Source organism: Polyodon spathula, chromosome 7, assembly GCF_017654505.1.
Source record: "Polyodon spathula isolate WHYD16114869_AA chromosome 7, ASM1765450v1, whole genome shotgun sequence".
Taxonomy (NCBI): domain Eukaryota; kingdom Metazoa; phylum Chordata; class Actinopteri; order Acipenseriformes; family Polyodontidae; genus Polyodon; species Polyodon spathula.
Genome location: NC_054540.1, coordinates 56,623,108 through 56,643,175, shown reverse-complemented (window position 1 = coordinate 56,643,175; position 20,068 = coordinate 56,623,108). Strand labels below are relative to the sequence as shown.

The following is a 20,068-nucleotide window of genomic DNA, read 5'->3' as shown; positions in this document are numbered from 1 at the left end:
TATTTTCATCTCCCATACAGTTTGTCTGCAAAAACTTGTTATCTGAAAAAAGCTTGTAATTAAAACATCAACGTAAACAGATATCTTCCCTCAATGCAAACTCTGCAAGGCTAATCTCTATTGATCCAGAGCTGGGCTGAAGTCTTTGCTCCTGTCTTGCAGATGGTGACTTGTCCACAGGGGCCTGCTTTATTAATGTTTCTGAACCTTACTGTGGATAATGATGATTTACTTTTAGTTATTCCTTTTTGGAAACAGTGACATGGTTAAGGCTTGCCCTGTATTCTGCTATGTTACATTCTCCAAATACTCAGAGTGAAAGTATAACGCTATCCCTGCTTACCAGGTGTGTGAGTGTTCTCTTTATTAGTGTGGCTGTATGTCCACACAATTTCTTCTTGTAATTTTCATAGGAAAAAAATGTGCAACGGTTTTCAGAGAAACGTTTCGGAATATTGTTATTGGATTAACTGTTCCAAATCATGTAAATGTAAAGAAATGCAGGTTTCAGAAAACTAATACAACAGTACTTTTCATAAAAATCGTGTACCGTGTTCTCACAGTATTTTAAGGTTCGTCCACGTTGACAGAAATTGTACAAGCACTGTATTTTACAGTAGTAGGGTCCTTTACTCATTCCCTGTATTTAATATTTCATGGTTTTGTTGTGTCAGTCAGATAGAGGCCGCACATGTTAATGCAAGAACGATCTACCAATAGGGCTATACTAACCAGTTACCACATTTGTTAAATATTCATACAATTATTGCTTTGAATTTTTGTATACATTTAAAAAATAGAGCACATTGCAGAAAGTTAAAGTACAAACACCTAGATGGTAATTGAAGTCAATTGAGCCAATTTACCATTCTGGCGGCTGAAGCAGTTGAAGAGCAGGTGTTTGAACTTGTGCTGATTAAGCTCGGAGAAGATTTGCTTTTGTCTTTAGATGTAGTAAATTCAATAAAGTGTACGCAAATTGAGTGATTCACTGAATAGTTTGATAAACCACAAAAATACAAATTATTATTATTATTATATTATTATTATTATTATTATTATTATTATTATTATTATTATTATTATTATTATTAGTAGTAGTAGTAGTAGTATTTATTTGGCAGATGTTTTTATCCAAGACAAGCCCATCTCTTTTGTTATTGTGGTTAAGACACTTGCCTGTGGTTCGCACCCAGCCTCCACCCTGCTACACTGGCAAAGCCACCTGGATATCTTTAAACCCTGACGAAATCAGTGATATCTGACAGGGGATCGGACCAGATGGTTCTTGAAAGTCTGGCTACAGTCATGTAACTGTAGCTGCCATTCTTTACTGGCATTTCTGTATTACATAGAATAAATCCACATGCACCGTTTAGCACTGTAAGGTAACTTAAAACAGTACAATGTAATGCATCAAAAGAGGACTTACTGTACAGCATGAAAACATGCACCCAAGAAGCAAGCTACCCCGAGGCTGGTGTGTGAAAGGAGAACCAGCCTGCATGTAACATTAAGATGCAGCATTGCGGTACAGAACAAACACAAGCCCAAATGCCATCATCATTTAAAGGTGGTTAGATAATAAGGCTAGAAAAAGAACAGAATGTGCCATTTAGCCAAATATCTCCTGCACACCCTGGGGTCTCTGCGCAAAAAGAAAAAGAAAAAAAAAGTCACCAGGTCTACTGGGGGTAATCTTCATTATTTTAAATCACATGCAGGGCCATGCAGGGCATTTGTGCATTTTCCCACAAGCCTGGTTCTAATAGCCTATTCACATTTCACACTGCTTTTTAAAAATGCAATAGTGAATGAGGTGAACGCCAATTCCATGGTGTCAAAGGGTGTTTACTGAGCATTATTTAGGTAGTATGTACAGAGTATAATCTCCCAGCTGCTGAAAATGCTGAGCTACAAACATCAGACCCTGTAAATCAGTAACAGTAATCATTCTATCTGTTAAAAGAGTAAGCTAATCTTTTATGGGTATTCCGATTAAAAGAGTCAATTATGAGACCTAATTTTTTTACCTACAGTAACATTATGTAAACCTTTTTGCACATCTTCTTCACAGATTTCATGCGCCTTAACAGCCCAATTAAAACAAGCACTCAGAAATTAAAAAAGCAATTTACACTTTCAGCAAAGTGTAAAAAACAAACACATACGCAGCACTGACATGGAGCTATATTTGTAGAATAGTCTTGGGTTTGTGAGCATCTGTTTTCTTGAAACCAATTATAAGGGTGCGTTAAGACACTTCAGTTTAGTCAAACTGGATTAACATGTGATGATAAGACTTTTTAAAGTCACTTTGGTCAAATGTGTATTAATGAGATTACTTAAATGCTGAATTAACACAAACCTCTTTTTGAAAAATAAAATATACAGCTGGGTGCATAATGCAATCCTTGGTGTAATGTGGCAGTAAAAGGAAACATTACATTTCAAGACTTCTTTCAGAAGGGCTCAGCGAAGCGATCCATTGTTAATCAGTAACTTAGCATGAGAACAGGAATAGGCTTTTTAGGTGAATAAGCCTGATGCTGCATTCGTAAAGGTTGCTTAAATTAGTTTTCAAGAAAGAGACAGACTGGCACTTAATGGATGGTATTTTTATACCCTTGCTACAATCTAAGTTTAGCTAACCTAGAACACTTCTGAGATAAAGGATAGGTTTCTAAGACTTTTCTCCAGGTCAACGTTTTGAGGTCTTTCACACAATACAAATTGCTTCCATTCAAGAATGCCATTTCAGGAGCCTATACTTGTCAGGCTGGTGCTTTAAATATCACAGACTTGACCCCTTTGAGCAGACCCTGATGTAGGCTGGGTCAAATACAGCCTCATTAAAGAAAACCTGATAACAATACATTCCACGCACACACACACGGACCTACTGTGAATTCTTTATGAACAGGGATAAGGCTATCACGGAGGTTGAATGTAATCAACGGCTAAATCATATTCAACATGAAATAAAGAAACTGAGCTGTTGGTTCATTTGGAATTCCATTGTTACTAGCAGAACTTTAGATTCCTTTTCAACACGCTCCACTGGGTGTTACTGCTCGTGAAGGCAGCAACTCAGAGTTATTGTAATACTTTATGACAAGCGAGCACCATAAAAGAAGAATGTATTCACTGCCCACAATTTACTCCCTTTTATAATAAATTGTCTGGAGTCAAATGCATGAAGCATTCTGGATTTTATGGGCAGTGTTGTTTTACAGAATCCCCAAAGTGTAAAACTGTGCAGTCCAGGAAATAAAGATCAGAATTACTGCCAAAAAGGTTTTGCATTGATGAGGACGATACTGGGGAAAGACACTGGAGCAGGTATCCTCTCAGGTCTGAATCAAAGTTTCAAGTCTTTGCAGGCTGGTTTCACAGACCTTTGTTAGCACTAATCTTGGATTACTTTATATATTGTTTTAATTAAACAGGTCCAAGATTGGTGCTAACTGGGGTCTGTGAAACCAGCCTCAGATGTACAGGATTTAGCAGCCTGCATGTCAGTTGTCTTTCATTCCAGGTATTATTATTATCAATGAACAAGCTGTAGTATTGAAACATAACAATGCAAATTATATGATTCTTGTTTTTATTTCTAAGGCTGCATCCAAGAATCCACATTTTAATTCAAAGTGATAGAAGTGATAGCATTAATACAGTTCTAGAATTCAGAAAATAGAATTTGAAAAAGCTTCTGGAAATGGCTAATACTCCTGCTAGTAAACGGGTACACTGTTATGCCAATGTAAGGGACTGACTAATGCGATCAGGCAGAATAGCAGGAAGCAGGCATCCGTTAAACTAGAAATGCTATTGAGTATTTTTGTTTAACAGAAATCAAATAAAACACTGGTTTTTCACCCCATCACAATGTTACTATAGCTACATATCAAATGAATTGAAATGATCTTAATGCGCACATTTCTGCTTCACCTTGAGCTCAGGCTAACATGATTGAGCTGGCAATATCACTTATATTTTGACCTTCAAAACAATCTGACCTGGAACTATATTTAATGAACCAATGAAGCTTCCGCATCAAGCTCCACTTCCCAGTTCTAATTTCTTATTAAAGACCAACAATAAGAAATCCTGATAGTATAACCCCAACTCTTATCCCTCCTCATTAAAGCTCCCCTTATTTGATTATTTATTTGCATGACAGACATCCTTGATATATTATGTCTTGTAAAAGCCTACAATTATAATGTTAACTGGCTTAACAATGCAGATAAAAAATGGTAAAGACAAGGTTGTTTAAGAAAATGTATCAGTTTAAATTTTCTTCGGGTGACAGTGCATGACTAGATATGTAATTACATTGTAATAACTGGGTAATTACAATTGCTTCCTGAGCTGTATAATTACATGGAACTGGCTTTGTGATGCAATAACAGGGTAACACTGTGCCCTTTCCTTGTAATAACACACGTAATGCGCCAGCACTTACCCAGGTACTACTCATGCTAATTCCTCTGTCTATATTTGTACAGTATTCAGAAATTCATGTTTGTCTTGATATTGAAAATAAAGGCTTGTTGATATTAGAAAGCACACACTCTTCCAACCTATCCAAGCAGCAACATGTCATGCAACCAGCTCATTTCATACATTCTCAAGCAATGGCCAAAACTGGCATCCATGCGGTAGATCAGTAATTTCAGAAATGAACGGCTGAGCGAAAAGAGCACATTTAATTTGATTTAAATTGAGGAAAAGCAGCTCCCAATAAAGCCACTGAAGTAAATAAGTTGCTTGGAAGAAGATGCATTTTCGGTAAACTGCCACTCATTAACACCACAGCTGTGTCATTACTGATGCACTGTACGCACACACAATAGGTACGAAACCAAAATTATCTTCCAATTACCACAGCTGTTATTAACGCTCACAGAATTTGTATGCTTGCTTCATTCAGGGTGCATCACTAGTAATTATACGAAGCTATAATTTACCTGTAGATGTGATTTAATCAGCTGACCCATCTACAGATTCACAATTTAAATTATCATGACAGGAATTGAATGATCTTTTCTGAACACAGCACAGATACTTTGCAATTCACGTATTTTTATTTTATTTGATTCTGGTTACGGAAATACTTTCTTTCTCAGTAAAGATTTCCCATGTAAACATTGTAAACCCACGGGATGCACAAAGGTTCAAAATGACTGCTACCACTTAAAGGAAATGAAGAGAATATCAGTGGACGGCAACTGGACATGTAAGAGCTATTGTTTTGCAATGAAGAACATTGTTGAAACAGTAAAAAGAGGTTTGCTTCATTGGAATATTGCTCATGTATGCCAAAAGGTTTATGATTAAAGCACTTTATTATTTACTGGAGAACCTCTATAATCATTTTGGTGATTTCGTTTGTTCAGCCAGATACCATTTTAATTAAAATTCCCATGGGAACAAGGCTCCCACTTGTCATTTCCAATTTAAAGTCTGACAGTGTAACTAGGGCACTCATTAAAAGCAGTATATTTAAAAAAAAAATTGCCTTGCAAACCTACTGCACTGATTCTTGCACAATATCTATTAATACTGTATGTACACATTCCCAAGCTTGTAACATTTAACCACCATCAGCAGGCTTTATAAAAAGTGCATTTTCATTAGCGGTTTGTCCATGCACATACAATGCATTTACTGAAACGGCTCAAGAGGAAATGGTTCCCTTTTAAACACAGTGAATCACAAGCTGCTGGCATTAGTTCATTTGTTTTACCCCTAGGTACTCTATCGGTTGATATGTCACGTGTAATTGTAGCAGAGAAGTCCTCTCAGGCAGCAGTTCTGGGTGCTCATGCGTGATTGACTAGATAATTAGATTATTCCATGAACAAGGATCACGTCTACTCTGCCTTCCCTCATTAACAGTTTTTGATACATTATTGATTCCGTACCATCCTATCCATTTGCTTAATTGCAGTCCATTTCCTTTATACCCTCACCTTTTATACCATCCATCTAATTATTAAATACAATCCCCTCAACAACCTGCTGAGTAAAAAAAAGTTGATCTCTGACCAAAAGCGGCCTCTCACTTTGAGTATGGCTATAACTCCCCCCTCCCCCAATGCACCCGCACGTGCATTCACAAACAGAGTGGCATACAAACTGGCAGAAAGGAGCAACACGATTTACACCCAGAGAAAGGTGAGCACTCACTCTGAAGAATTCTTTGGTGGAGCCCGAGTCCAGGGTCCCGTACGCGATATCAGTTTGTTTGGCCAGATCTTCTGCGCTTTCAATGGGGGACACCATCCTCTCCACAGTGAGGAAAGCAGCGAGATTGGCGGTGTAGGATGAAATGATGATGAGGGTGAAGAACCACCACACGCCTCCAACAATTCGTCCTGACAGGGATCTGAATTTATAAAAAAACAAACACAAGAACAAAATATTACTAATAAACATTATTAACTTTATTGTTCTATTTGAATGGAACAGAAGCACTGTAGAACAACAAATTTTCCTATGAACTACTGTTCTTAACAAACCAAACCCTAAACACCCTGATGGATAAAATACTAAATGAGGTGTTGCCATGTGGTCACAAGATAGATATGGGGTTAAAGTTCAACTGGACAGCTTATTGTACACAGGTTCAGCTGGTGTTATGTCACATAAATAAAGGGATGTGTTTGGCTGTTAATAAAATAAGCTCTGTATTTTACTCCTTAACAAATGTTATTACATGTCATCTATTTTAAGACCAAAAGTCGTAAATCAAGGTCCAGTCAATGCACTGCAGAGGAAAGCTGCAAACCCTTCCGCTTAAGTGAGAGCAGTCATCTCTCCTTAACATTAATCATGGCAAAGTACTGGAACTGTTCGCTCGTAGCATGTACAGTGCTCAAAGCCAGACTAAGCAGGGGGATCAACACCTGGGATATGGTTTGGATAAATGGTAATGCAGTTATTTATTTCTTTTTTTACAGTTAGAAAGTTTACAACAATAAGCGATTAGACAGTCTAAATAAAATAATCAATAAATAATAAGCAAGCAAACTTTGATGTGTGAATATATAAAAAAAATTCTGCATACCTTTAGATGAAATGGATCACGGAGCTTGTGATGACGTAACGGTTATACAGTATTGAAAGAAAAGAAGAGCATGAGTGTAGCTAATAACACACGCTTCACTCTACTGGATGGAACATGTGATTCCTGTGTAGGATCATTCTTACAGTCCCTTTTCAGTGTAATCATTAAGAACAAAATTGACGGTCTTCAAATGCGATCTTGAAAAAGAACCATTGCTGATAGACAATTGGGAGAAAGCTGAATGACAGCAGGCTCCCCGTTAGCATTGCAATACGATTGCTCAGTCTCCAGAAATAGCGTTATGTTCCATTCAAGGTGTGTATTTTTTATGAGTTACAGCTGAAATGAATATATATATATTCTTCTTTTTTTCTAAAAATGAAAGGATTATGCAGCATTAACACATTTTATTTCTAGAATCAATACTCTATGAATTAAAAGGATTATTAATAATGTGTTTTAATGATTTTTAAAAATATAATTCACTTAACGTGTGTCATTAAGGGACCACATAGCCAATCAAATATGAAAATCTGCACACCCCACATGGCACTATTCCTTAGACTTTAGCTGAATATTTAATTCCATGTTAGGACAGAGCTGGCATATTTTGCTCCTGTTCTTCTTCAGTACAGGCAGAGCTGCATTTGTGTTTGTACCGCACATGAAAGTAAGGCTTGACGTATTTTGGTACAGATAAATGGCGGACGACTGTCAGGATCAACATTTGAGCAATGTCCAGTGGTCCTGACAATTAGAGGGCGAGCGAGGAGGTCTGCAGCGATTTGTGGTTTTATATTTTTGTGACAGGCTTAAATTTGGATTAAATTCTGCATTTACAATGAAGCTGTAGGCATTAGGATGACACACTCACTGCTGTTACTTCTGCAGTATAGAAGACGTTTGGAAGCTAAGCGTTTTACTATAATGAGGCAACTGTTATAGAGATGCACCAAATTACAGTTAAACTATTGATAAAACTGATGAGCTATCCAACTGTAGCCTTCAACAGGGCTTGCTCGATAAAGTGGAGGTTTATAGTGTGGATTCAATATTCACAATTCTCAATAGACATTACATCAACTCTTTCATGGGTGAAGCCCAAAGAGCATGATATAGATGCACTTTCCCCATTATAAACATCTTAGGTTTTTCATCTGTAGCGCTCTGTCTGAATCTATACTGTTCATAGCTAGAACACAGACACACAGGATCATGCTAGTTAATTGTATTACACTATATGTTTTCAAGTGGACCGCATCTTGGTTTGAGCAAGAGTGGTTTTAATGCCAGTGCTTTTCATACATGACAAATTACATAATTCAGCAATTATCATCTTTCAAAATTCTATTCATACCATGCATTTAGTAAACTCAAGACCAATCAGTGACTCTAGGAATGATTGTCACTGCAGAGCAGCAGCTGCATGCTTAAACAAAGAGGTGTCTAACAAGCTACAAAGCGGCCCTCATTAACTTACAACCTACAACATAAAAAAACAACAAGCCGAACAATGGTAATTCTTATTAGGAACATTGAGGGTGATGCGGGAGAAAGCAATAATGGTAATGGACGGAGGGATGGATTGAAAGATGAATCAGCGAAAAACCCCAAAAAAAGAGAGACAGGACAGAGTTTAAAGTGATTGAAAACAAAGTCATTACGATGAGGCAACCCGCTTGAAGGTGCTTCATCAAAATGACTGCTGAAGCTGCTGCAACTGCTCTGCTAGGCTCTCACGCGTCTGAGACCTCCAATGCAAAAGAACCGCAAATATGTTATATGCACCAAGCTTATGACCATAAAATGGGATATGCAGCAAAAACACGGTAGCTCTCCAAGTGTTGCAAGAATAAAAACAAAACAAAATGACCCTATGCATTTTACAGTGTCGGCATGGTGTATATAAGTTATTCGTGGATGCAATACATGGATGCAATACATGGATGCATGCATGGCGGCTGGATGATGAAGCTCTTGCATTTGAATGGGGGGAAGAAAAATAAAAGAATGGAGTGGAAAAAAAATAACATATATGCACCATAATCAGCTGATGACCATAAAATGCAAAAAGGTGGATGGATGTAATGTGTAACCAACCTTGGTGAAATATCGCATCCTTGCTGCATAAAGGCTCCCAGAGAAAACCAGAGACTATTGAAAATCCCAAAGTCGTTTGGCGGGTCCGGTGGGGTCTGGGGGTCACGAGCTTCATCATTGTCATCCAAATGCCATTCATAAGGGCTGAATCGGCTGACCAGGAAGAGCACCACACTGACTCCGATATAGGCAAACACTATACACATCCAAATTTCATAGGCCAATGGGTCCAGGAAGGAGAACACTCCAGGTTTGGACTTCTGAGGCTTCTTTATCATAATGGAGATGCCCAAGCTCATAAAGGGTTTAGAAAAGTCAATCATTTCTTCTCGTACCAGTGTTATAGTCAGCGGTGCAACAGCTATATCTGCTCTCTGGAAACGGGAAAACGATTTGTATTAGTGTTCAGACTTTAAGCAATGTTCTAGCAGTATATTATTTGGCTAAGATGTATAACAAGAATGGCCGGCCATGGTGAATGGACACTGTTAGCAAAGAAAATAAGAGCACCTACTGTACTTGTTTGCATTTTGAAGCAACGAAACACATAGTTTGCTAAGCACTAAAGGACAAGTATTGGGCAGGAAGTATCACTTCTTAGCAAGTCTATGCTATGCAGTCTTTAGGCCTGTCGGAGCTGACTGGTAACATGGCTCTCTTCAAGACCACATGTAGTGGTGACTCGGATGATACTGCCAAACCTCAATTAATTTTGAAATGCCATCTAATGGTAGAAAAAGAAATTGCAAGCCTGTTGTGCTTTTTACATTTTTTCTCCTGCAGAACTCTTTCAACCAGAAAGTGATCTATTAGGAGTAACAGCCGTTCACAACAGTCTAACAGAAAACAACAGCCAGGAAACATGAACTGTGGAGCTCCTAATGACGAAACTGCAGTTTTATCTGCAGCTTTTCAAAAGTAAGCCTCGCACGTGGCTCCTTATGATACATTAACCAGCAACAGTTTTTTAACAAACTGCAAGAAATCTATCCCGATCAATCGTTACCTATGAGATGACATTGATCTGTAAACGCTCTTGCATTTACAGCACAAGGTTCTGCACAGATTATTGGCAAATTGGCTGGCTTTAAATACATAACTGTGCATTGAAATAATTAGGGGTGACATATTTAAAATAGACTTCTCCAAATGTAAATGTTTCAAAGGTCTCTATTGATAAGGAGAAATACAGCCGCTGCACTTCAAGTTCCAAAGCTTGTTAGCATTTTGGTAAAATCACATTTTTAATGACTTATCCTCTCTACAGTCATCATTGTTGTCTCAAAAATGACATGTGACGAGGGTATCTCACCCACAGAAAAGCTGATTAACAATCAGGTGAGAAGGAATCATAGGAGAAACATGGCAATACTAAAAATCAGACTTTGAAAATCAGATCCCCATTTTCTCTTGTTCAGGCTGCACTTTTATAGCACAGAATAACTTTGAAAAAGGGAAAGAGCTATTTAGCAATTAAGTGAGATATATAACTGAACATGGCTTAGCAATTTTCTACACATAATAAAACAGTCTTGAAACACCCCTTTGAATCAAAGGTGTATTTGCATATAATGGTTAATGTAAAAAGGTGCTGCTAAGTTACTATAGCTGAACTGAATAACTGCAGATGATAATCTTTTAGCATTATCCCTCGAAACACACAAGGGGATGTAATCACACAGACGTTCAACATTTTAACAGTTGCCTGTATGTATAAAACCCTGACTTGCCATGTGAATGTTTGTTGTGAAGCTTATATAGAAAGCCTGGATAGAGTGATCTGCTAAGTATAGCACGTTCTTTAAATTCTTCTGTGGCTGAAGGCCATCAGTCTTTGTTCCACTGCTACTGTTAAGCAGAGACTCTAAGACAGCAGAGTACAAAACCTACGCTGTGAGTAATGGAACATTAGTGCCATATCTCTCTTGCTTTGCACCTCTTGCTTCTGCATCTTTTACAGATCTTGTCCTTCGAGTGAAATCTACCTCCTGTTTGTTGGATCCTATTCCCTCTGCTCTTTTTCAGTTCTGTTTTGTGAGGCTTTGCCCCTTGGTGTTCAATATCATAAATGATTCCCTGAGTTCTGGTGTGGTGCCAGTAGCTTCTAAAACTGCAGCAGTCATGCCAGTGCCTAAAAAAACACATATGGCCTTGGATCATTTTAATACTTTTCAGCCTATTTCAAACCTGCCTTTTCTTGCTAAACTACTAGAACAAGCTGTCACTCTGCAATTAAATTGTTGCCTCCCTGCTAACAAACTTTATGAACCTTTTCAATCTGGTTTTCGACATCTTCACAGTACTGGGACTGAACTTGTCAAAGTTACTAATGATCTATTAATGGTAGCAGACTCTAGGTGCTTTGTCAATATTCATTATTTTCGATCTTAGTCCTGCATTTGACACTGTAAATCATGCGATTCTTCTTGACAGTGTTTATTTGGTATCTCTGGCGCTGCTCTTAAATGGGTTAACTCTTATCTAACAGGGCGCCAGCAATTCATCTCCCTGGGCTGGTTTAGTTCTGAGGTTGGGTCAGTAACATTTGGTGACCCACAAGGCTCTATCCTGGGCCCCCTGTTATTTAGTATTTATACGTTTCTCCTCGGCTACATTTTAAGATCACATGGCCTGAATAATCATTTTTAAGCAGATGACACTGATCTATATTCATTCTAAACCTGATATTGATGCTGCTGCCTCTGTTCTTACTGTCTGTATCTCTGATATAAAAAGTTGGATGTCGCAAACATTTTTACACCTAAATTGTAATAAGGCTGGGGTTATGCTGTTAGGTACTTCCCATCAGATACGTAAAAGTCAGTTGATGGTACCATGCTTGAGTTCAGATCTAAACTGAAAAATCTGGGTATGATTTTTGATCCTTTGAACCACATGTGTTGAATACTATCACCTCAGAAATATAGCTAGGCTTTGACCTATGCCCTCTGTATCTGCGGCTGAAAAATCGATCAATGCGTTTGTTTTCTCTAGGATTGTTTAATGTAACGCCTTGCTCGCTGGTGTCTCTAATAGCATTCTCAACAAAATGCAATATGTTCAAAATTCTGCTGCTCGAATTTGGTCTAGATCACACTCTTGGGATCACATTACACCTGTGTTGGAGACCTTGCATTGGCTGCCTGTTAGGTTTCAAGTGGATTTCAAAATCCTTCTCCTGACCTACAAGGCTCTCCACGGGCTGGCTCCACTTTATTTGACAGATCTTTCAACCTTTTACACACCCACTCACAACCTGCACTCCACCAATCTTCGACTGCTGTGTGTCCCTTCTGCTCGCCTGCGCTGTACGGGCGACAGGACCTTCTGTTGCTATGCCCTAAAACTGTGGAACTCTATTCCGTTCGAGATCAGGGATTCACCAACTTTTTAAATCTAGCTTAAAAACGTACTTTTTTAGAGCTGCATTTTTATGATTCCTTTCCCTTTTTGTTTTTTGTTTCTTCGTATTACTGCTTTTGTTGAATTTATCTTTGTTAAACTACTACTAGTATAAACTACTATTGAAGCACTCTGAGATAATTGCTTTTAAGGGAGCTATATAAAATAAAGTGTATTATTATTATTATTATTATTATTATTATTATTATTATTATTATTATTATTATTATTAATGCATTCAAGTAAGAACTACAGACTTAAGCCTAGCAAAATAAACATGCAAGTTAAAAACTAAATGGATTGAACAGAAACTAATTTCATATTGAGTTACATAAGAATACAGGAGCATCCAATTGAAGAAAAGCTACTGAAAACATTAACACATGTGTGTTTACTTTATTTCTGCAGAGCTTTCCTTTAAGAATCTTTCAAATAACAACAAATCATTTGATTTCAGTGACAAGATGCAATAGCAATAATAACAATCATAACGTGTGCTCTCCGGCAGTGCGTGTGACAGTAAACACAGCGCTAATGCAGTCAATCAATACAGGCTTTTAAAGGACAACGGAGAGGCATGGAATTTATGGGTCAGCCAAAAGTTTTTTGCGATTGCAATCAATTGTTCTGTGTTTCCCACAGGGAGGTATACACTTTCCTGTAATTTGGGGGATTGCGTGTGAGAAGGTTGATCAACATATTCGTATTCTCCTGGTTAATTCGCTTCAAGCCTAGTTTTCTATTTTGAAAGATAATTTACTGCATCAAATCATGCAATTGGTTCCACTGATGGCTGGAAAACTGGATAGTAAGGTCACCCAGCCTTCACACACTGCATCAGAAATGCTGATTTCAAAAAAAAAAAATCAGCAAAAGGAACTAAGCTGTAGTGTTTCAGGGATGAAACTGTATCCTGCCTCATTTGGTGAATTCCTTACAAAGATAACCAATGGGTAAAACAAAATGCCGTTATCACACTGTTTAAAAAACAAATGTCACTGCTATACAAAACCTGTTTTTGATACATGTTGTTGAGCTCCTTCGGCATGTTTAGCTCCATCTATTTTCGCTGTTTCTATAGATGTATTTGTTGTTGCTCGGTAAATTTGAAATGTGCTGTAGCTGTTTGCTTGTGCTGTCCTACCTTGACCATCTCGGACAGAGGAGGATGATCTTAGCATGTACAATACTCTCCTGGGTAAATCAATAAACAATTCAAAAAATAAAGCTAACTTCATTCCAATCGCTGCAGACACAGCATCCCAGCTTGCTATGTTATAAACTGATCAATAGACCTTTGTTAATGATTACGGTCACCTGTTTCGGATGGGAAACGATGAGTTAATTTCGATCTGGGCTTGAAATGACTGAAGTAGGTCACCCTTGTGAAGACTTTGGTAAAGAGATCAAACATACCATTCAGATGTATCCAGGCGAGTAACTGGATTGGGATTCAGATATTGATTGATGTATCCTGGCGTTTTTTGATCATCTATGTCAACAATACGCAAATACCATGATTTGGTATTAAATTCTTTGTACGGTATTGAAATATACCATTCAATAACTGGTTCCATTCTTTGGTACCATCATTTTTTAGTTCCATTAATATATAACTGTGTGTTTACTTATAAACTGTCTCATGATCTCCTAGTGTACGCATCAATTAATAACAGATTGAATACTTGTCCAGATCAGCGATCCCATCTTTGTTCATGGCAATGCTATCCCTGTTCATGATGAATTAGGTTTTCATGTAAGTGCACCATTATTATCAGCACCTACATAGCATTCCCTTTAGTGTATGTTCGGTAACACGTTACACTAGCTGTCTCTAACTACATTTTAATTACAGTGTGACTGCATGCGTGCTATCATGGTAATTCCATTGTAATTACTGATGTGAAAAACACGATGTAATTAGCAACTGTAATTAAACATGTTGTTGCACTGTAACGACACAACAATATGTGTAATAACTATGTTATGAGAGTGTAATTACAGTGTATGTAGAGTATTATAACGTAAAGAGTTGCTGTATATTATGTATCCAAAGACTACGTTCTAAAGCTCTGTAATTCTGGATTATTGTTGGACTGCTGTCAGTGGAATACGGCTAGAAAAACAGACTTTGGTCCCATTATAAATTGATCTGATAAATAAGTGAAAAATATGAACACATTGGTCTTTGCTCCGATGTGGTAAAAGAACACACCCTGCATCTTTGTCAGTAACCATTGTGTATCCATAGTAACTGCTGTTCTATAAATTAGATGTGACACGCTCTTTTAAAGAGATCTGCTGCCCTACACTGAGGCTCTAGTTAGCACAGCTACACAATACCATGTCTTAAAAAGCTTTGAATATAACAACACAAATGTGCCTCACAGTTGCTTGATTTTCTATGTCTCCTTATATATCTTACCACACATCACAAATGACAAGACAAAAAAAAGGGTTTATGACTCTTTCACAGGATTGTATTACTCTACTGAGCGCATTATTATAAACTGTTATTGTTGCTCAAGTTAGTCAAATGAAATGGTTACAGTTTCGGGGTAATTAGTAATTATGGTTTAATACGGGATCTACATTGTACTACAGTATATAAGCAGGCGACTCTTATCTAATAATTGTGAAAAGATGTTGTAAAATATGTAATTCCAATACTCACCCCATATACGAGTTCACCCACCATACCGTTCCATATCTTAGTTTCTGAGTCCCTCGCACCGTATTTTCCATCTGCCACAACCGACAGTTTGTATTTTATTCCAACGTGCTTCGCAATTTCAGAAGCTAAATCGACACAGTAGCCTTCGTATCTCTCATTCCCTTCCAGCTGCTCGTAGTTTTTCTTTAGCATCACGTACGGAGCTTCCTAAACATGTGGAAAGAGGAATTAAACACATGCTATAAACAATGTGCCATTCCTCACACATACATGCTTTGTGTGTGCGTGTGTGCTTGTGTGTGTGTGTGTGTGTGTGTGTGTGCTTGTGTGTGTGTGTGTGTGTGTGTGTGTGTGTGTGTGTGTGTGTGTGTGTGTGTGTGTGTGTGTGTGTGTGTGTGTGTGTGTGTGTGTGTGTGTGTGTGTGTGTGTGTGTGTGTGTGCGTGTGTGTGTGTGTGTGTGTGTGTGTGTGTGTGTGTGTGTGTGTGTGTGTGTGTGTGTGTGTGTGCGTTTGTTGTGTGTGTGTGTGTGTGTGTGTGTGTGTGTGTGTACACAACTTGTGTGTGTGTGTGTGTGTGTTCTTGTGGGTGTGTGTGTGTGTATGCGTGTGTGTGTGTTTGTGTGTGCATACCTGATAATATCACTGTTTTAAACTTGATTACCAGGAAATTTCATTGAGCTGCATCATCTTGCAAGAATGTCCCAGTGGGGGCTGACAACATGACTAAACATGAATAAGAACATCATCCCTCCCTGTAATGCCCTGCATTCCAAATGCTTGTTCATTTATCAGTATCAAAAGAATGTAGGTGAATGTACCATGATGGTTGTGACTATGATCGTTCGGTTTTCCACAGAAGAGGAGTCGTTGGAGATCTGTTGATCCGTGATGTACACAAATCTCTCATATTCATTCCAGTAGCCCACCTGAAAGAAACCCAGGCGCTATTATTTGATTGTCTCCCTGCTGTACGCTCAAAATCAATACCTTTCCTTGAATGAGGCTGTTTGAACTCGATCGAGTGTAGCCTTACAAGACAAGCCGCACAATAGAATGGATAAAACATCACCACCCACCGATCAAAAAGACACAACAATACCTTAATGTTTCCACAAGAAAAGGCTTGGGGGAAAATGTAGTTTTTCCTTTTGCATATTCAAGACTTAACATACACTTTATCAACACTTATAAAACACTTAATAGTGTGAAATTTAGAAATACTAAAAGAAACATTAAAAAATATATACAGCTACTTTAAAAAAACAAAACCTTAACATGCTTTTTAAATGGGCTGATCTTGTGTGATGCCTCATGTTGACACTGTGCCTTGCAGACATACATAAAATAAAGCACAGCAGGCTGAAGAGCACTCTCATCACCCCGCAAGAGGGATTCTTCTCAGCACTGGCAGTGCCTGCTGAGGGTCCCTGTTTCTCTACAGTCCCTGCTCTTATGTTAAAAAGCTCTAAAGCACACATTTGTATTTTTACACGTTGCCATGGAAGCAGTGTCTCAAGCCTGAGACCATTCCTCTAGCCGTTGAGGAGTCTGGCTTTGAGCCAAGCAAACCTGATCCACTTGTACAAGCTGAATACAAACCCGCCACTAGAATTCGCTCAGCATGTGTGACAGCTGCAGCTTCCGGGCCCAGTTTGTTATTCGTGGTCTCCACTGAACAGCGGGGAGCAGCCTGATCGAGAGCTGGAACTTCTCACAGAGTAGGCTTACTGTCAGCACTGGGACGCTAGTTGATTATGCTGAATTCTTTTCTTAATTACTGGTGGAAAGCATATGGTCCTGACAATATAAACCAGTGTGTCTTTGCTCCATGTAATCAGTTATTAAAAACCTGCTCTGATTTGCAGAAGAACTTAATGTATATTATTCCGGGGCTGAATATAGCAAGACAGCTATATTCAGACAGCATAGCAAGGCATCAGTTCACTTCAGAATTTGAATATAGTTACCTGAAGAATGACATCACCAAGGGTCAGCCATTCTAGAAATTCAAGTTTACCCTGGAGAGTGCAACTGAATTACAGCCTTTCATTTCCACTTCCACTAGACTGACTCACAGGAATAACTTGGCTAGGCTAGAGGGAATGTGGAACCAAACCCACATCTACCTACAGTAGTTTCTTAAAGTGTTAAACCACATGTATGTGTTCCATTAAAAAAAGTATGTTCATTACTGTAAATATTCCAAACATGGTTCTGCAATGACAAACATCAAAAGATAACCCATTCCAATACAGATCCTGGGGATTTCCCAGATGCACTCAAAGCAACACAGACAAACCTTTCGGGAACCACTGGCTTTCATTTCGTACACATCGATGGTGTAGTTTGATCTCCGACCAAAGGTGTCAAACTGGATGTTTCCTGTCATGCCCTGAACCTGTACCTGAAATGTAAGAATGCAAAGAAACCACAATGAATGAAGAGACGTGAGTACCTTAATGGCAAACATTATCCTGTGTCTTAGAATTAATAGTCATGCTGCAATCAGACCATACCAGGATGCAGAAGATTATCTGAATGATATATTAGAAATACTTGCATATCACAAACTATTATTATTATTATTATTATTATTATTATTATTATTATTATTATTATTATTATTATTATTATTATTATTATTATTATTAGTAGTAGTAGTAGTAATAATAATAATAATAATAATAATAATAATAATAACCAAATGATTCAGAACAATGAAGGTGGGGAGCAGAGATAATGTTAATAAAAGGATTTTAAAGCAGAGGATAGCACGAATTGAAGCAGCATGTTCCCTCCTACCATTTTCAGAGCTCTCTCAATGTCAATGCCTTGGCTCCAGGGTACAGCAGGGTTTGCTAAGCAGTCTCCAGTGCTGCCCCTTCGTGACACGTCCACTCGCTGCCGTCTCAGGTACCGAAAGGCTTCAGCGATCACGAGTATGGCATCGTGGGTCAGAGCTGACGTGTACTGAAACACAGAGCGCAGGGTAGCATAGCAGGCATGCATTCTCAAGCACACACTGGGGTTGCACTGTAGTACTCACTAGCTGGAATGTGTATAATGTGTCCTTGAAAGCTTTTTGGTCATTAAGAACATGTGCATACCTTACTAACCAGCAAATACCATTTAGTATTCAGCAGGAGAAGCTGACAGTGGTTTGTTTTTTCAAATCCATTAACATAAATGTCTCTGTGTTGGTTCACCTGAGTCACAAGGAGAGGAGAGATTGCAGTCATCTAACAACCGAATTAGAGAGGTTTATCACTGGAGTAAACTTGCAATAAAGTATTTAAAGGATCTGAAGACTTCTTATATAAACTGTGTATGTATGTTTTTGCTTAAAAGAGCCACCTTCCCAATGTTTCGGTATGTTTAACATATCTTTATCAAGGATACTGTGTACATACATATATATATATATATATATATATATATATATATATATATATATATATATATATATATATATATATATATGTAGAAATCAAGTTTTGCGCTTGAGCTAATGGTGTTGCTCTTAAAAAATGAATTTACTGACACGCTTTGTTTTGAAGTTTTTTTAATGAAATATTCATCATACATAAAGCTAGAAAGAGAGGTGAAATGTACTTTGATGTGAGTCAACAGAGCCGCTGGCAAAAATGATTAAAGTGATGTTTTAAAAGTGCCATCACTTTCTTTGGCAAGCGATTCTGATAAACACAGGACTCTCTGTCCTACATGCCACAATGTGCCCTACATAGCTGTCAGAGAATACCTTTTCAATCAATAACACATGTAGTTATTATAAAGTCAATAGATTCCTCCATCAGCTCTGTGACTGGAATTCATTTACTGTGGTCTCTCTAGGTGGAGATGCCACAATCCACAGCAGAGAAATATAAATGTTTGATTAAGTCAAAGTCATGCATACATTCAGTTGGGTTCAGATTCAGTTTAAGAAAATGTGCATATTGAAAGCACCAATTACTCTGGTACGTTACCACAGAATCGATTCAGTATAATAACCCCATCTCACTGACTAGAGTGACTGGGACAGGGGCGTGTTAAATTTTAAAACTCCTTGTGCCATAGACTGCTTGAAATTGGTGACGTCAAGCAGCATGCTTGTGTCATGTCAATGAAACACGGATAGTATTGAACCACAGTTTTCCTTTCGAAGGTGGTAAATCTAAGGCATATGAAATATTAACAGCACTTGGCAAGAGATGAATTGTTATCATAGAAATAAAAGTTATCATAAAGCAGATATGAATAAGATGAACGATAGACGCTCCAAATTTGAGAACATGGTAAAACAGGGTGTTATTTTAATGATTTTATTAAGCTTGATTTGAGATCTCAGCAATACCCAATTTGTGGAATATTAATAAGTCTCATGAATCTGTATTAAAGATTCATTCTCAGTTACAGGAAGTTCACTAATAAAACAGTACAACCTTCTATAGAGTGGAACAGCACACAAATAAACAGTATGAGAAACATTATAAACAGCTTTATTAAAACACAGGCTTTATTAAAATGCCGGCTTTTAACTCAGTGACAATTGTGCTAATACCATGTGCATACATTAGCATGTTATGAATCCCTTTTTAAAATGCATCAGAAATGGTCTAGCAAAGAATGGGTGACCTATTTCATAATGCCTTAATTAGCCTAGGGTCTTATTTCCAGTTGGATAAATTGGAGGCAAGGAAGCATGATTAAAGAACTGTGCATTTTAAACTGTTAGAAGCCAATATTAATTTAAGAAAGAAACTAAACAAATAATTAGTATCAGTTCCTTGAAGGAAGAAGAGCGATTTCTGGAACGCA

General features: G+C 37.9%; 1 protein-coding gene across 5 annotated transcripts in view; it reads right to left on the bottom strand.

Moving 5' to 3' along the window:
* Positions 1-20,068, bottom strand: part of LOC121318904 (glutamate receptor 3) — an 82,590-nt gene that overhangs the window by 11,238 nt on the left and 51,284 nt on the right. For 4 of the 5 annotated variants that reach the window (XM_041256096.1, XM_041256097.1, XM_041256095.1 and 1 more), the window contains exons 7-12: positions 18,053-18,220; positions 17,550-17,654; positions 16,069-16,176; positions 15,252-15,458; positions 9,176-9,549; positions 6,196-6,394 (exon numbers count right to left, since the gene is read on the bottom strand). In XM_041256096.1, the coding sequence (XP_041112030.1) occupies positions 6,196-6,394; positions 9,176-9,549; positions 15,252-15,458; positions 16,069-16,176; positions 17,550-17,654; positions 18,053-18,220 (1,161 nt within the window). Of the gene's footprint in view, positions 1-6,195; positions 6,395-9,175; positions 9,550-15,251; positions 15,459-16,068; positions 16,177-17,549; positions 17,655-18,052; positions 18,221-20,068 lie in introns of those variants that run through there. The other variant, XM_041256098.1, reaches the window with a different exon arrangement.